This window comes from Apodemus sylvaticus, chromosome X (assembly GCF_947179515.1).
Source record: "Apodemus sylvaticus chromosome X, mApoSyl1.1, whole genome shotgun sequence".
In the NCBI taxonomy this organism is placed as follows: Eukaryota; Metazoa; Chordata; class Mammalia; order Rodentia; family Muridae; genus Apodemus; species Apodemus sylvaticus.
Genome location: NC_067495.1, coordinates 136,942,552 through 136,960,124, shown reverse-complemented (window position 1 = coordinate 136,960,124; position 17,573 = coordinate 136,942,552). Strand labels below are relative to the sequence as shown.

Below are 17,573 nucleotides of genomic sequence, written 5' to 3'. Positions count from 1 at the left end.
ATTTAGATTATAATCTTTTTTATTAGATATATTCTTTATTTACATTTCAAATGTTATCCCCCTTTCCCAGTTTCCCCCCTTCTGGATAGCCCCTATCCCATCCTTCTTCCCCCTGCTTCTATGAGGGTGTTCCTCCACCAACCCACTCACTCCTACCTCCCTGCCCTACATTCCCCTACACTGGGGCATCTATCACGCCTTCATAGGACCAAGGACCTCTCCTCCCATTGATGCGCTACAAGGCCATACTCTGCTACATATGCAGCTGGAGCCATGTGTACTCCTTGGTTTGTAGCTTAGAGATTAACAAGGTTTCTTTGTGTTTTTAGGCTGCAAGATCAGGCTGCAGAGACCATTGAAGCTCTCCATGCAGCTGGCTTAAAAGTCTGGGTGCTTACTGGGGACAAGATGGAAACAGCCAAATCTACGTGCTATGCCTGCCGCCTTTTCCAAACCAATACTGAGCTCTTGGAGCTGACCACAAAGACCATTGAAGAAAGTGAAAGGAAAGAAGATCGATTACATGAACTGTTAATAGAATATCGTAAGAAGTTGCTGCATGAATTTCCCAAAAGCACTAGAAGCCTTAAAAAGTAAGAAAGTACATCTATTTTTTAGTTTATACATAGATCCAAGTGTAAATAACAGATTCTTTTTTGTAGTAAGCTTTATTTGCTGTGATTTATCATTCCTTGTTGATTTTTTTTCTTATAAGTTAAAACTTTCCCTGAGGACTAATTCTCCATTTGAGATTATTTGTCACTCTTTATCTCTTAATGTAAAAGACAAATAGATTTCTCAAGATTTAGTGTGAAAGCTCAAAATTTATTTGGCAGTGCTGTAAATCAACCCTAGGTCTCACACATCTTCAACAAGCACTCTACCACTGAGTTAGCCCCAGCTCTCAGTTTCTTTTTTAAATGAATTTATAATTTACATGTACACAAAAGCATAAAATTATACATATTATTAGGTTAATGTGATATTTTATTGTACGCATACCCTGTATAATGTAAGCACAATTTTTCCAAAAGCATTTTCTTTACAATAAAAAGTTCTAGAATCTAACATTTTCAAATTTAAGGAAATTAATATTACCTATAGTCACCCCACTGTGCAAGTAATATACCAAAATTTCTTTATCCTGTCTAAATATCACTTAATACTTCTTGATCAACTTTTCTTCACCCTTAGATCCATCTCAGCCTTTTTAACCATCCTAATACTCTCAACTTCCATGAGATCAATGCTTTGAGTTTCATATGAATGAAATCATATGCTGTTTGTCTTTTTATGCCTGGAATTTTTTTTAGTTCCTTATTACACATAATAAGCTTCATTCATTTCATCTATGTAGTTTCATATGACAGAATTTCATTTTTGTAGCTCATAGTATTCTAAGTTATATATGTACCATCTCTTTTATTAATTGATAGATACTTGGGTGGTCTCCATCTGGGTCTTGTGAATAGTGTTGAAATGAACACTAGGAGCACATATATCTCTTTGAGATGCATTTTGCTCTTTCATATTCTCAGTAGTAAAATTTCTGGGTTATAATAGTAATTGTTTTCATTTTTCTTTAAAAAAAAACTTTTACAGTAGCTAAATTTATAAACATATAGAATCTGGATACATAATACCCTGAGACTCTGGAACTGTTTCCACAACTTTTGAGGTTCTAGTCTATTTTCCATGTGAATTTGTTTGCCTCAGTACTCCAATAGGAACCAAATAAGCTTTGATTCTGTCTTCAACTAGCAAAGGAAAAAAGATTTATGGAGCCTAAGAATCTCAAGAAAGGTTTCTGATTCACAATACCTTAGTGCCCAGAGATAAGATATTCCTCATTCTTCTCATTGTTTACATTGCCCAGTGTTTTCAGATTGACTTAATCTACAAATAGAACTAGTCATGGACAGTTTTTTAATATAGGTAGGCTAGGGTTAAGAACCCCTAGGTGATATAAAATTGTACTTATTTAAATGATACATGTATTTATTTTTTTTTAATGAGCAATATATCTTCTTGATGTTTTGGCCTATTTGAAAATCCACGTTCTATGGATTGCCTTTGTCATTCAGGCAAAGATACTGTATTTGTTTGCTCTTAAGTCATTTTACCTTTTCTCTGTTTCTCCACAAGTTTTGAGTTAGCTGATGAGTTAATTTTATATTCAATTTTGCGTCATTTCATAATACTCTAACTAATTAACCTGTAGTTCAAAAGAGGAATTTTAAAGTTTTACAGTCAGACTGCATAAGCACCTTCGCTTTTATAAATTTCAAAACTTAGAATCAACTTTGTGGGCAGTCTTTGCGACTCATGCGCTATTTGCCCCTTGTTGCCTGTTGTTTGTGTTCTTGTTACTCTACAGGCTTTTTAATAGGCAAAATTGATGCAATCTATTTTGTTCGTTTTGTTTTCTTTCTTATTTCTCTACTCAAGTTCGCATTATCACTTATATCCTCCCTAAAACTCTTGTTCTTAGGCCAGTGCACTAGCTCATCATGTAAAAGCAGTGGCTACACAAGCCTTTTGATCTGAGTTTGATCTCCAGAACCAATTCCAGAATAGCCCTCTGACCTCCACCCTGCTTGTGCATATAAGCACACACACAATAAAAATGTAAAAACACAATGCAGTACTATTCAGCCATTAGAAACAGTGAATTCATGAAATTCGTAGACAAATGGATGGAGCTGGAGAACATCATACTAAGTGAGGTAACCCAGACTCAAAAGATCAATCATGGTATGCACTCACTAATAAGGGGATATTATCCTGGAAAACTGGAATACCCAAAACATAATCCATACATCAAATGAGGTACAAGAAGAAAGGAAGAGTGGCCCCTTGTTCTGGAAAGACTCAGTGAAGCAGTATTCGGCAAAACCAGAACAGGGAAGTGGGAAGGGGTGGGTGGGAGGACAGGGGAAGAGAAGGGGGCTTATGGGATTTTCGGGGAGTGGGGGGCCAGAAGGGGGGAAATCATTTGAAATGTAAATAAAAAATATATCGAATAAAAATAAAATAAAATAAAATTTAAAAAAAAATGTAAAAACACCAACTCCCTTTTTTGATGTCTATCACAGTGCTAACATTCACTCCTACTTGGGCAGTCTGATAACTTCATTTTCTCCCTAAATATCTTTTTCTAACCAAAAGTCACTATTGTTCTTTCATTAGAGAGAGTTTATTCTTTGCAGTGATTGATGAGTGATACTAGAACTGGTGACTTGTCTTATCTGGAATACTCCCCCTCTGTGATTGAAAACTCAAAATCACACAGGGTATGGTCGTGCATGACCATACTCCCAGAACTTGAGAAGTGAGACAGGAGGATCAGGGAGTTAAAGTACATACTCAGCTGTAGAGAAAAGTGAAGGCCAGCTGGAGCTATGTGAGATCAGTCTCAAAACAAAATAAAAATCAAGGTCTTAATTCTAACTATATAAGAGCTATAAACACATTTTTAAAAATCTTTTTCAGAGCATGGACAGAACATCAGGAATATGGATTAATCATTGATGGTTCCACATTGTCACTCATACTAAATTCTAGTCAAGATTGTAGTTCAAACAACTATAAAAGTATTTTTCTACAAATCTGTATGAAATGCACTGCAGTGCTCTGCTGTCGGATGGCACCATTACAAAAAGCCCAGGTAACTGGATGTTATTTAATTTTTCATTCTGGGTCCTCTGCACATCTCATTTCTCTCCCTGGCTTTTTGTGATCAAACTCTGTAGTCTCTTTCAAATTCTTTTAAATCTGTACTGTACCTTGTACCCTCAAGCTTGCTGACCAGTTCTTTACTTTTTAGACTTCTCTAATAAGTACTTTCTTAGTTTCTATTGCCTATGTCTACTGTTCCTTCCTCCTCATGGCATTCGTAGCTCTATGTATCCTGTTATCTCTTGTCTTCCTATCTTACTGGCTTGGCTACAGAGAAACTTGGCCCAGTTCATTGAGCACTATTCTTTTCCTTGTTTCTCTGCTACAGTTGGTGCCATCACTTACATTCTCCTCAGAATCATCCTTGATTTTTGTGCTTTGTATCTTTTCATTTGGTTTCATCCTGCATTTTTAATGTTTTATTTTCTTTTGATGTGTGGGAGTATTTTACCTGCATATATATATATATATATATATATATATATATATATATATATATATATATATATATATATACATACCTGCTCCGCTTGGGTTCCTAGTGTCTACAGAGGCTGAAAGAAGGCATCAGAACCCCTGGAACTGGGGTTAGAGACATTTGTTAGCTGCGGTGTGGGTACTGAGAATAGAACCTGAAGCCTTCTTCTGGCCTATTATCCTAGATTTTCTATCTGCTTAGTACATGTTTTCCCTATTTGCTTCCCCCCTCTCTCTCTCTACCTCCCTCCCTCTCTCTCTCCTTCCCCCCCCCCCCAATTAACTTTTACTGATAGAGCTCTAGACCTGCTTTTTCTTAAGATTAAGTCTCCTATTTCTAGGTGTCTGCTAGACATTGCCATTTTGATTCCCTACTATCTCATTAAATTATATTTTCATAAGACAGATCTTACAGTTTTCTTAAACATTTTCTTCCCTGATCTTATTTTATTCCTGTTACTAGATCCGTTTTTCTTTTGTTCCCTAAACCTCACATTATAGTTTATTTATTTTACCTATTTTTTTTGTCATAGCTCTCTCATTTTCATGAAACCTTTTGGTGTTGCCCATATTTTTTTTCCTTCCCAGAACATATGGCGCCTTGTGATTCTGCCCTCTATGTATTTTATCTTTGTCACTGCAGTTAGTTTTCTGGACTATTACCTTATCATCTCTTGTATCCATATAGTTTAAGTCATTACCTTCTGGCTACTTTGGGGAATTCTACTTCATTAGTTTCTTACAAGCCCATCTTCTTGGGATTCTTTTTATTGTTCCAACTCTGCCTTCTCTGCAGCTTAACCATCATTTTTCTTGGATTTTTCTATTGTTTCTATTACCAAGATTACTAGAGTTTTAACTTTTAAACCCAAAAACTTTATTGACTTCTTATGCTTTTCTAGTACATTTTACTACTCTTTTCTGCCTGTTTCTTTCTTCAGAGCTCATTAAGCTTCGTCTGTAAGTAGCTTCCTAGCATCTTTTTGTTTACTCTTCATTTTGTTTCCTACCAGCTCCTTCTGTACACTGTTGCTTGTACAGTATCTTTCCATGTTGACTGGAATCGGTTATCTTATCTATATGTGAAAAATTGTTGATATGATCACACCAGACCTACTTTATCTGTGTTTGTATCTTCACATCCCTGTGTGTGTCTTTTGGATGTCATTCCTTTTTCTCTGGGAATACCCTGTTATTTCCCTGCACACACAAATTTTACTAGAATTTCATGATTTAAATTATGCTAATGTAAAATAATGCTTAATTGGCAAGTATTTTCCTCTTGATAGCATAAGCTTTCTTAAGCTTATGGAAATGTTTTACATTGGTTTATTTATCAGGTGGTACATGTACTTGGTTGCACATATGGAGATAAAGAAACACTTGAAGAAGTCTGTTCCTTCCTCCATATGGGTTTCAGGGTTCAGATTCAGGTGTCCCCATCCACTGAACCATCTCACCAGCTTTTATATGGATAATTGAATAATGTCATGTATTCCTGTATATATAGCATATTTTGTTATCTTTATTGTTTATCTGGTTATCTAATATACTTGTATTTGTAACTAATCTCTTTCATTTACATGCTTTTTAATGACCTTACCTCTTCATTTTTATTTTATTTTATTTTATTTTTGGTTTTTCAAGACAGCCCTTCATTTTGTTATATTAGTATATTATTTTTAATGGTATGCTGAATACATTTATACTTGATGAATAAAGCTATTAGTTAAGTCACTTCTTTTTCTTAAAAGCTACCTACAGTTTAGAGAAAAACTATTAGTATGGGTAACTTGAAGAGATTAGGGGGGAAACTCCATGTTTACCTTACCAAATCCTTTGTGACTTTATTGTCAGTGACCACAAATCCTTTTGTTTTTTTCCCCCATGGACAAATTAATCTTTCAACCTAATCTATATTTTCTTGCAAACAGTGTCACCCTTGATGATTTTATTGCCTTCCAGACTGCAGTGTTTAATCCTTGAGGTATAGAGATTATTGTTGCACATAGTATACCAAGTGCAAATTAGTTAGCCATTATTATAGCTCATTAAAACTGAATGGACTTTGGATTCTTTAGCCTTATCATTTATAAGACTCTTTATAGGAACCAAATTAAGAAGAGAAATCAGGCAAAAGCTAACATTTCACTTCATTTTTATGTTGAATAACATTGGACATGTAGCTTTGTTTTAATGCTTTTAACACAAGTAAAATCTTAATCTTCTTTAAAGAAGCTACTATGATGTGCCTTCCTTGCATAGATTATTCATAATCACTTCATTTATATTGAAAATGAATTTTATTTATGCTAACCAGTTAGAGAAATCAAGGGGACAGACGTTTTAGAAAGCATTATTTAGCAGCTGAGACATTTAAGACTTGTTAAGTCTTCTAAATCCCAAGGAGTGTTAAGAATACCTAGCAAACAATGACTATCTGAAACAGAGTGGGAAGACAGCTTTGACCAAAACATTTCCACAAGTAACTTTCCCAAGGAGTTTTGGAGAACCCTAAAACAGAACTTGTTTAACAACGCCAGAGGTGAACATTTTTTTGTTCAGTATTTGCCCTGAAGACAACACTGTAATCATTTTCACATCTAGATAAGATAATATTTGGAAAGTAACTGAATTTGTACACCCATCTTGAATATTTTTCTGTAACTTTCACCTCCTTTAAGATACCCCCTTTGAAATGTAGCTATCTGAAAGAGAACAAACCATATTGGGTAGTGAGAAAAATTAATAAAATTTATTTGGAAGCCATATAGGTACAAAAATTAGCATAAGTTTTATAATTACTATAGAGATATTCTTTCTTCATTAATATATTTATTTATTCACTTTATATAGCAATCACAGCCACCCCTACCATTTCCCTGCACACACAGTTCCTCTCCCATCCTCCCTTCCCTTCTCCTTTGAGAAGGGGAAGGCCTGCCCAGGCACAACAAATAATTGTAAGACCAGGCTCATCCTTTCCACTGAGGCCAGAAAAGACAGCCCAGTTAGGAGAACAGGATACACAAACAAGCAAAATAATCAGGAGAAAACCCCACTCCAGTTGTTGGGGGACCCACATTAAGACCGAGCTGCACATTTGCTACATATGTTCAAGGGTCCTAGCTCCAGCCCATGCATGCTCTTTGAGTGGTAGTTCAGTCTCTGAGACTCCTCAAGGGTCCAGGTTAGTTGTCTCTGTTGGTCTTCCTGTGGAGTCCCTATCTCAATGGGGTATTCTAAGAGAGATATCTAAAGAAAAAGGTATATGAGGTAACTAAGACTCTGTTCTGATTTTTCCATTCTTGTTTGTACATGTTATCTCAATTTATGGCCTCCACTCTTAATACATTCACAATATAATCTCAAAAGATCATATCAAAAGATGGCAAAAGAAGGAAAGATGTCAGCTTTTTTTTTAAGTGTGGCAGGAAATGTTTTGAGCATTTATGCATATACAGACCTAGAAGCAAATGGGGTGCTAGTGTTGCATTTTAAATGACTTGTTACTTTATACCTGAGAACTCATATATATTTCTGTTAATGACAGTAAGCCCTAGTGAGTTGTTACACATTCTGCTTTTGACTTTTCTGTCTCTTTTGTATTTAATGTTTAGATTGTCAGAATGGTGAAGAACTTGAAAGGCAGCCCTATAACACTGTCAATAGGTGATGGTGCCAATGATGTCAGTATGATTTTAGAATCCCATGTGGGAATAGGTAAGAAATATTTAATGTGATTGCCTCTATGAAGTCTTAGTATTGCTTTGTAGATTGGATAATGTTTACTCTAGATTGTTCTGGTTACTCATCTGAAATTTGAGTTTGGAAATAATTGTTAATCTAATAAAAGTTTTCATCTAATAATAAGCATTCCAAGATCCTACTAATAGTGTAGTTAAAGGTATTTTTATATTTGCCAGCCAAAGTGGGTTTTTCCTTTTTCTATTTTCTTTTTGTTTTATTTTTTATGATTTTTTTTGAGACAGTTACTCTGTGTAGCCCTTGTGGTCCTGGAACTCTCTGTGTAGACCAGGCTGGCCTCAAACTCAGAGATATACCTGCCTCTGCCTCTGCCTCCCAAGAGCTGTGATTAAAGTCATGTGCCACCACCACCCAACTACAAAGAGGATTTTTCAAACATACTTGAGCCACAATTAATTGTGTAGATCTTGTTTTGACAGCATGAATGATATTCTTAAAAGTTGACAACTCTAGCCAAGGTCTTAGAGCTCTCTTTCTTTTGAGAATATTAACTGTTAGAGGTTAAAAGCTAGTCACTAATTGGCTCATTTTTCACACAGTAGTATTTATGAACACCTTAGACTCTGGTGTTGAAAAATCTTATGTTGATATACATTAACAGTTTTTCTACCATCTTCATCAGATTTTTACCTTCCCGATTGATATTTTTTTATTCGATATATTATTTATTTACATTTCAAATGATTTCCCCTTTTCTAGCCCCCCATTCCCCGAAAGTCCCGTAAGCCCCCTTCTCTTCCCCTGTCCTCCCACCCACCCCTTACCACTTCCCTGTTCTGGTTTTGCCGAATACTGCTTCACTGAGTCTTTCCAGAACAAGGGGCCACTCCTCCATTCTTCTTGTACCTCATTTGATGTGTGGATTATGTTTTGGGTATTCCAGTTTTCTAGGTTAATATCCACTTATTAGTGAGTGCATACCATAAGCATTCAACCTCACACCCCAACAACATTGGGCAATGGATTGGGAATACATATAGAATTACTATCTTGGAAAATGTTATGGTGACGTTTAGAGTTCCAAATTCCTTCTCTCATTCAAAAGTAGAATGATGTAGCATGGAATTCTAAGTTTGCTCATTGATTACCCAATGTGGAAATGAGATATGACTCATAAAATCCCTATTAAAATTCAGCCTCATTCAGAGACAGGGATGCACTGTCTTCTCATTGGTTTCCCTGACTACAAAATCCAGACTTCTGATTTGCCTTAATATCACAGCCAGATTAGTGTTGTGCATAATTAAGCACATACTGAATGCCTTAAATAATATTCAGGTGGCTTTTTCCCTGCCAGATTTTTTTTTCTTTGTACTTGAAATAAAGATTCTTCTTAATTGTTTTATATTATTATTTCTTCTTAATTGTTTTATATTATTATATTAGGAAATAGCTATTCAGTTCAACATACTTTTATTTTATGTGTCAATAGCACTGTTAAAGCCCATTTTTATTTTTTAAAAAACTAAACCTAAGGTACACACTTGATTTGTAATATTTAAGCAACTTAAAAATATAAAAACAAATCAGACATTTGGTCATTGCAAAAAAAAAATTGGCACCATATATATTATCTCTTTAGGTATTAAAGGAAAAGAAGGTCGCCAAGCAGCCAGGAATAGTGATTATTCTGTTCCAAAGTTTAAACATTTAAAGAAACTGCTATTGGCTCATGGACATCTATACTATGTGAGAATAGCACATCTTGTACAATATTTCTTCTACAAGGTATGTGATCAAATATTTATAATTTAACGGTTTTGCAGGGGATTCTTTGTGAAACAGGATTTTGCTATGTGACAGATTTGAATGAAACTTGTTGTGTAACTGGGGCTGGCACATACTCCTCTGCCCCAGCCCCCCAGGTGCTAGGATTACAGATGTGCACCACAATGCTCAACTCCGCAGTTTAATTTCTATGAATCAAAACCAAGGCAATTCTGTAGATATAAAAGACTTGAAAGTTATTTTGAAGTCAGCTTTCGTAGCCATCCAGCGGCCATGGATGAACTGGGTTTACCTGAAAGGGGGACTGGAAATGAAAAAGAAACGGGTTCGGGGGGGGGGCGGTGAGAGAAGAATGAAGCCAAGACAAGGTTCTGATCAAGGCTTCAAGTTTAATATTTAGCACTATATTTCTATAGGGAGAGCCCACAGGCCCATCCTTTGTTTCAGCTGGATTATACTGCAAAGCAAGGCAGTCTATTCTAAGTTCCTGTGGGAACTTGCACATGCAACCAAGGCAGATGACTCATCCAGGTTGTTAAAGTCCATGCTCAAGGCTGGAAAAATCCTGCTCAAGGCTAGGAAGGGCACAAGCTTTCTTAATGTATAAATTAAATTTAATAATGTTTAATCATATATAATAATGTTTTCTCCATTAAGAGTGTATGCATCCAGGTCAAAGAGAGATTTTGTTTAGCTAAGTGTTTGTGAACCTTTTTTATCCTTTTGAAGAGTCAAATGCTTGTTTCATTGATTCTGTTTTTTGTATATGTATGTATTTTTTCATTTCAGATTTTTCTTCTATTATTTTTGAGATTGTAACATGATTATATCATTTCTCCCTTTCCTTTCTCCAAACTTCACACCTTCACACACACATACACACACACATTTTCATTCATGCCTATAACCTGCTCAATCTGGATAATGTTAGTTACATATGTGTTTTCAGGGCAGACCATTTGGTATTAGATAATCAGTTGGTAGACAATTTCTTCCACTCTCAGCATTTCTTAGTTGCCTATAGTTCCTTGTTTAGGCTTGAGGCTTTGTGGCCTTTTGTCCTTGTTCAGCTGATCTTTAGGTGGTCATGTTGGTGACACTCTATAAGTATAGCTTCTGATAGTACTAGGAAACAATCTCTCAAGGGATTGACTTGATCCTCTGACTCTTAAAATCTTTCTGCTACCTCTTTCTCAGTGTTCCCTGGGAAGTTGTATTGTAGCCGTATCTGTTGGGACTGGACATCCACAACTCTGCATTTGATTGGTTGTAGATTTCTATAATGTTTCCCATCCTTCCATTTCTAAAATAAGTTTCCTTGATGTTAAGCAAATGTTTAGAATGTAGATATAGTGCTGATTTAGTAAATTGATGGTTGTGTGTTCTCTTCTAAGACCCATGACTTCACTATCCCTTAGTAGTTAGCTACATTTCTAGTACCAAGCATGGTTTCACTCTTGTTAAATGGGTCTTAAAGCCAATTAGAGAGCTGCTAGTTACTAACAAAGTATGTTCCAACACTATATTGTTATGGAATTCTGCTTCTCACTATGGTTCATAGGCATCAAGGTTGAATTGCACTGTAGGTTGTCTGCTTCCTTTGGAAGCTTGCATAGTACTTTCTGAATGCTGTTTCTAAGGGTAGAAGCATTCAGGTCAGTTATAGCTCAGGGGCCTCCAGGTTCTTTGTCTGAAGTGCATGGTATCTTCAGGAATAGGAATTTAAACCTTTCACCTCCGAGGGGCAACCAAGGACAATAGCAATAGACTGTTTTTGGAGTCTCTTGGAACATTACTGACCAACAACTCAAAGGGGGCCTTCTCATGCCTAATATCAGTGTTTTTTATTAGGTGGTCTTTGGCTCTTGGAGCATTGTCAGCCCAGATAAAAAAATTTCATATATATATATATATATATATATATATATATATATATATATATATATATATATATATATATATATTATACACAGACTTATTTTTTTAGGCTTGGTTTTAGGTATATAGTTAACAATATGATTCTTTATGACATTTTCCAAATATTCTTACTGTAACTTCTGTCATCTCCTTCTTTCTCCTGTATATATCTTACCCTCTCTCCAAAATAGAGCCCTGCATTTATCTCATTTCCCCAGTCAGATCACTTGTACTTGTATTCCCCTTTCTCCCTAAACCCTAAGCCAGCAGTGGTCCCTCATTATGTTTGTGGTTTCTACAGTTAATCCAAGATTTGTACTCAGTTTGGTGATTTAGAGCTAAGATCCGCCTGTGAGAGAAAAAAAAAATGTGACAATTGTCTTTATAGGTCTGGGTTACCTCACCTCACTCAATATGTTTTTCTAGCTCCATTTACCTGCAAAATTAATGATTTGATTTTATTTTTATAGTCAAATAGTATTCCATAGTGTAAATATACCCACATTTTCGTTATCCATTCATCGGTTGAAGGGCATTTAAGTTAGGTTCCTAGTTATTGTGAATAGAGCAGCAATAGCTGAGCAGGTATCTGTGAAGTAGGACATAAGCCAAGAAATGGTACAGCCAGGTCATCTGGTAGATTTAGTTTTAGGATGTTACTAATTCTCCCCACTGACTTCAGTGGCTTTAACTGTTTGCAATCCCACCAACAATGTTACCAAAAATATGGAATATTTTATGAATTTGGATGTCATCCTTGTGCAGGATCCATACTAATTTTCTCTGTAGATTTTCAGTTTTAATATCTGTGTTTCCAAAGTGACCAATGTTTTTATTTCTTGATAAAATTTTTCACTGTATAGCCCTGGTTAACCTGGAATTCAGTATGCAGATAAAGCTGACCATAGGCTCACAGAGATCCACCTGTCTTTGATTCACAAGTAATGGGATTAAGTGTTTGCTACCACACCTGTCCATTTCGATAATTTGTAACTTTAATTCTTTTTGTGTATGTCTTTGGAGTTTAGATTGTACTTGCTTTTCCAAGGCCCTAAGGTGCATTCTTAGTTTTTTGAGAGCTCTGATTTTTCTCTCTTTGGCTATGTTTCATGTATCTCAGAGTTACCTTGAACTTAATATGTACCTGAGGATGACCTTCAACTTATGATTCTTTGGTCTCTAATTTTAAGGTACTAAGATTGCTGGTGTCTGCTTTTATGTACACTCCAGAATGTACAGAATTTATGTGGTGTTGGTGAATGAACACAGGGCTTTACACATGCTGAACATGTATCCCAGCCCAATCTGATGGTTTTTTTTTAATTTATTGATGTATTTATTTACATTTCAAATGATTTCCCCTTTCCTAGCCCCCCACTCCCTGAAAGTCCCGTAAGCCCCCTTCTCTTCCCCTGTCTTCCCACCCACCCCTTCCCACTTCCCCATTCTGGTTTTGCCGAATACTGCTACACTGAGTCTTTCCAGAACCAGGGGCCACTCCTCCATTCTTCTTGTACCTCATTTGATGTGTGGATTATGTTTTGGGTATTCCAGTTTTCCAATCTGATGTTTTTAATGCAGATACTTACAGATTTAAACTTCACTCTCAGGACCACTTAGCCCATGGGTTTTGGTATGTTGAATTTTCATTCAGATCTCTGTTTTGTTTTGTTGTTTTTAACTCTATCCTTGATTTCAGTGTCCCAGTCATCATCCTTTAGAAACTTTTGTTTGTTTGGTTTGATTTTCTTGTTTTGGTTTGTTCTTTTAGTTTGTTTTTGTTTTTGATTTTTTGTTGTTGTTGTTGTTGCTGCTGCTGCTGCTGCTGCTGCTGCTGCTGCTGCTGCTGCTGGGGCAGGGTCTCACCATATAGTTCTGGATGGCCTACATGTGAAATTTTCTGCTGTCATTTTGTTGAAATTGCTTTTCTGTTTCTTTAACACAAGGTTTTTCTGGATCTGTATTTCATAGTTTGGGTCTTTTCATGTGTCTTAGTTAGGGTTTTTACTGCTATGAAGAGACACCATGACCAAGGCAACTCTTACAAGGACAACATTTAATTGGGGCTGACTTACAGGTTCAGAGATTCAGGAAGTTGCCATCATCAAGATGGGAACATGACAGCATCCAAGCAGGCATGAGGCAGGAGGAGCTGACAGTTGTACATCTTCATCTGAAGGCTGCTAGCAGAATAATGGCTTCCAGGCAGCTAGGATAAGGGTCTTAAAGCCCATACCACAGTGACACACTTAACTCCAACAGGAATCTAATAGTGCCACTCCCTGGGCCAAGCATATACAAACCATATCATACCATGGTTCTCAAATGTTTTGATTGTAAATTATTATTTTTTACCTTTATCAAAATTACATTTAGAGTGTGTGTGTGTGTGTGTGCGCGCGCGCGCGCGTGTGTGTATGTGTGTGTGTGTGTGTGTGTGTATGTGTGTACACTCATTCGTAGGTGCTACAGCATCTTGAAGAAATCAGTTTTTTCCCCTTTATCAAACTCGGATTGCCAGGCTTGGCAGCAAATGCCATTACTCAATGAGCCATCTCTCTTGTCTTCATATTAATTTACCTTTGTTATTGTCTTATGTCTTATGTTTCAGTTCCTCTCCCTTGTCTTTAAGTCCTGGCACTCTGTTCTCCCTTTGATCCATTCTATTGGTAAAGCTTTTTAAGGAGCTTATCATCTTACTTACTGAAAATTTATTTCCAGTATTTCTATTTGTTTTCTATTTTAATATTTCTAACTGTTGAATTCTGTTTTCATATCCTCTGTTTGCTTATTTCATTTAGCTGTTTGCCTTGTCTTGGGTATTCTGCTTTGAAAAACCTTGTCTCTGACTAGGTTTTCACCTAGCTGTGCACAAAGAGATTTTGATGTAATGTTTTTTTTTTGTTTTTTTTTTTTTTTTTTTTCTGCCATAGTGTAGAGGTATTCTGCTGGCCAGGTTCGGCCTATAGTTCACTTTGAGTTTCCAGAGAGCACAGACCAGTATTGTTTGGAGCCTCTGGAGCCATCAACTCAACAGGGATCTTTTAAAATGGTACTCTACAACTGTTCCAGTTCAGTGCCAAGGAAAAGGTGTTTTTCAGAAAATCTTTTCTCTGCAGCTACCATGCATAACTTTTGTCTCATTTCTTCCTCTTTTCTTTTCTTTTATGCTGATTTTTGAGACTCTCTCTTTTAAGTATTGTTTCAGTGATCACTCAAACAGAGAGGAGGGGGTTCCCCAGACTATGAGCCTTCGGGTCAGATTCAGTATTTTTTCTGTTCTGCTTTTCAAGGTTTTCTTTTTTTACTTTGTATTCGATTAGAGATTCCTGTTATCTAGCCTTCCTCAGGTTATTCCCTAGTCTATCAGACCCAAGCCTCTTTGATGCCCATCATCGTGTCTAGGATCTCCTATTTCACTTCTTCAATCATTCTCTCATCTATGACCCAGCAAATGAGTCATCATCAGTGATCATTCTTGCTACCTACAGCACCAGATTCCAAGGCTTCTATATGTGCATTTGTTAAATAAAAAAAAATTTAAATGAGCCAGTTACAATGGTGCATACCTTTAATCTCAGCACTCAGGAATTAAAATAGAGTGGATCAATTGTTTATGAGTTTGAGGCCAACCTGGTTTGCATGAGTTTGAAAACAGCCAACACATACACACACACACACACACACACACACACACACACACACACATCCTAAGTTTCCAGATTTGCCTGCCAGCCTGTATTAACTAGTTTGAGGGCTAAACATTGAGCAAGGAAAATTACAATTCAGATGTTGATAATGCACCCAGTGTATGTAAAACAGAAGCATTTCATTAATTAATTAATCCTGACAAGTCTCCTATGAGGCAAATAGACCTTGCCTCTTATCCTCTTACTCTCTGTCCCTTTTCTCCCCCATTCCCCTCCCTCTCCTCTCTCCTTGTTCCTGACCTGCCTCTACTCTCCCCCCAACCCCGGCCCCTCTCTGCCTTTCTCTGTCTCTACTCTCTCTTCAACTCCCTTCCCCATACTCTAAATTCTATTCCATACTAAAAAGAAATAGACCTCAGGGAAATGCTATAACTGGCTTTGGTTCTACAGCTAGGAAGGGTGAGAGCTATATTTCTACAGTAGGTTAAATCCAGGAATCTCCTCCAGAGTTAGGGTCTGTTGGGCTTGGCACCACTGATTATTTCTTTTGACCTTTCCCTAATAGGAGGTCCCCATTAAGATTTGTTGTTATACCCCCTTCACAATAGCCTCAAACAGTATAAAGTATCTTGAGGTGACTCTTACCAAACATGTGAAAGATCTGTATGACAAGAACTTCAAGACTCTGAAGAAGGAAATGGAAGAAGACCTCAAAAAATGGGAAAACCTCCCATGCTCATGGATCGGTAGAATCAATATAGTTAAAATGGCCATTTTGCCTAAAGCACTATACAGATTCAATGCAATACCCATCAAAATCCCAACTCAATTCTTCACAGAGTTAGAAAGAGCAATTATCAAATTCATCTGGAACAACAAAAAACCCAGGATAGCTAAAACTATTCTCAGCAACAAATGGAAATCTGGGGGAATCAGTATCCCTGACCTCAAGCAATACTACAGAGCAATAGTGTTAAAAACTGCATGGTATTGGTACAGTGACAGACAGGAGGATCAATGGAACAGGATTTAAGATCCAGGAATGAACCCACACACCTATGGCCACTTGATCCTCCACAAAGAGGCTGAAAACATCCAATGGAAAAAAGATAGCCTTTTCAACAAATGGTGCTGGTTCAACTGGAGGTCAGCATGCAGAAGAATGCGAATTGATCCATCCTTGTCTCCTTGTACTAAGCTCAAATCCAAATGGATCAAGGACCTCCACATAAAGCCAGACACTCTGAAGCTAATAGAAAAGAAACTGGGGAAGACCCTTGAGGACATCGGTACAGGGAGAAAGTTTCTGAACAGAACACCAATAGCGTATGCTCTAAGAGCAAGAATTGACAAATGGGACCTCATAAAATTACAAAGTTTCTGTAAGGCAAAGGACACCATCAAGAGGACAAATCGGCAACCAACCAATTGGGAAAAGATCTTCACCAATCCTACATCAGATAGAGGGCTAATATCCAATATATATAAAGAACTCAAGAAGTTAGACTCCAGAAAACCGAACAACCCTATTAAAAAATGGGGTACAGAGTTAAACAAAGAATTCTCACCTGAAGAACTTCGGATGGAGGAGAAGCATCTTAAAAAATGCTCAACTTCATTAGTCATTAGGGAAATGCAAATCAAAACAACCCTAAGATTTCATCTTACACCAGTCAGAATGGCTAAGATTAAAAATTCAGGAGACAGCAGGTGTTGGAGAGGGTGTGGAGAAAGAGGAACACTCCTCCACTGCTGGTGGGGTTGCAAATTGGTACAACCACTCTGGAAATCAGTCTGGCGGTTCCTCCGAAAACTGGGCACCTCACTTCCAGAAGATTCTGCTATACCACTCCTGGGCATATACCCAGAAGACTCCCCACCATGTAATAAGGATACATGTTCTACTATGTTCATAGCAGCCCTATTTATAATTGCCAGATGCTGGAAAGAACCCAGGTATCCCTCAACAGAAGAGTGGATGCAAAAAATGTGGTATATCTACACAATGAAGTACTATTCAGCCATTAGAAACAATGAATTCATGAAATTCTTAGGCAAATGGATGGAGCTAGAGAATATCATACTCAGTGAGGTAACCCAGACTCAAAAGGTGAATCATGGTATGCACTCACTAATAATTGGATATTAACCTAGAAAACTGGAATACCCAAAACATAATCCACACATCAAATGAGGTACAAGAAGAAAGGAGGAGTGGCCCCTGGTTCTGGAAAGACTCAGTGAAACAGTATTCAGCAAAACCAGAATGGGGAAGTGGGAAGGGCTGGATGGGAGGACAGGGGAAGAGAAGGGGCTTACGGGACTTTTGGGGAGTGGGGGGGCTAGAAAAGGGGA

At 37.0% G+C, this 17,573-nt stretch overlaps 1 protein-coding gene and 1 non-coding gene across 5 annotated transcripts in view; one reads left to right on the top strand and one right to left on the bottom strand.

Moving 5' to 3' along the window:
* The window catches only part of Atp11c (ATPase phospholipid transporting 11C), a 190,446-nt gene that overhangs the window by 141,985 nt on the left and 30,888 nt on the right, over nucleotides 1-17,573 (top strand). For all 4 annotated transcript variants that reach the window (XM_052170729.1, XM_052170731.1, XM_052170730.1 and 1 more), the window contains 4 exons: nucleotides 330-593; nucleotides 3,493-3,667; nucleotides 7,776-7,878; nucleotides 9,506-9,651. In XM_052170729.1, coding sequence (XP_052026689.1) covers nucleotides 330-593; nucleotides 3,493-3,667; nucleotides 7,776-7,878; nucleotides 9,506-9,651 — 688 coding nt within the window. The remainder of the gene's footprint in view (nucleotides 1-329; nucleotides 594-3,492; nucleotides 3,668-7,775; nucleotides 7,879-9,505; nucleotides 9,652-17,573) is intronic.
* On the bottom strand, nucleotides 12,289-12,395 carry LOC127675854 (U6 spliceosomal RNA). The gene has a single exon (XR_007975544.1). It is a non-coding gene; the product is annotated as a U6 spliceosomal RNA (small nuclear RNA).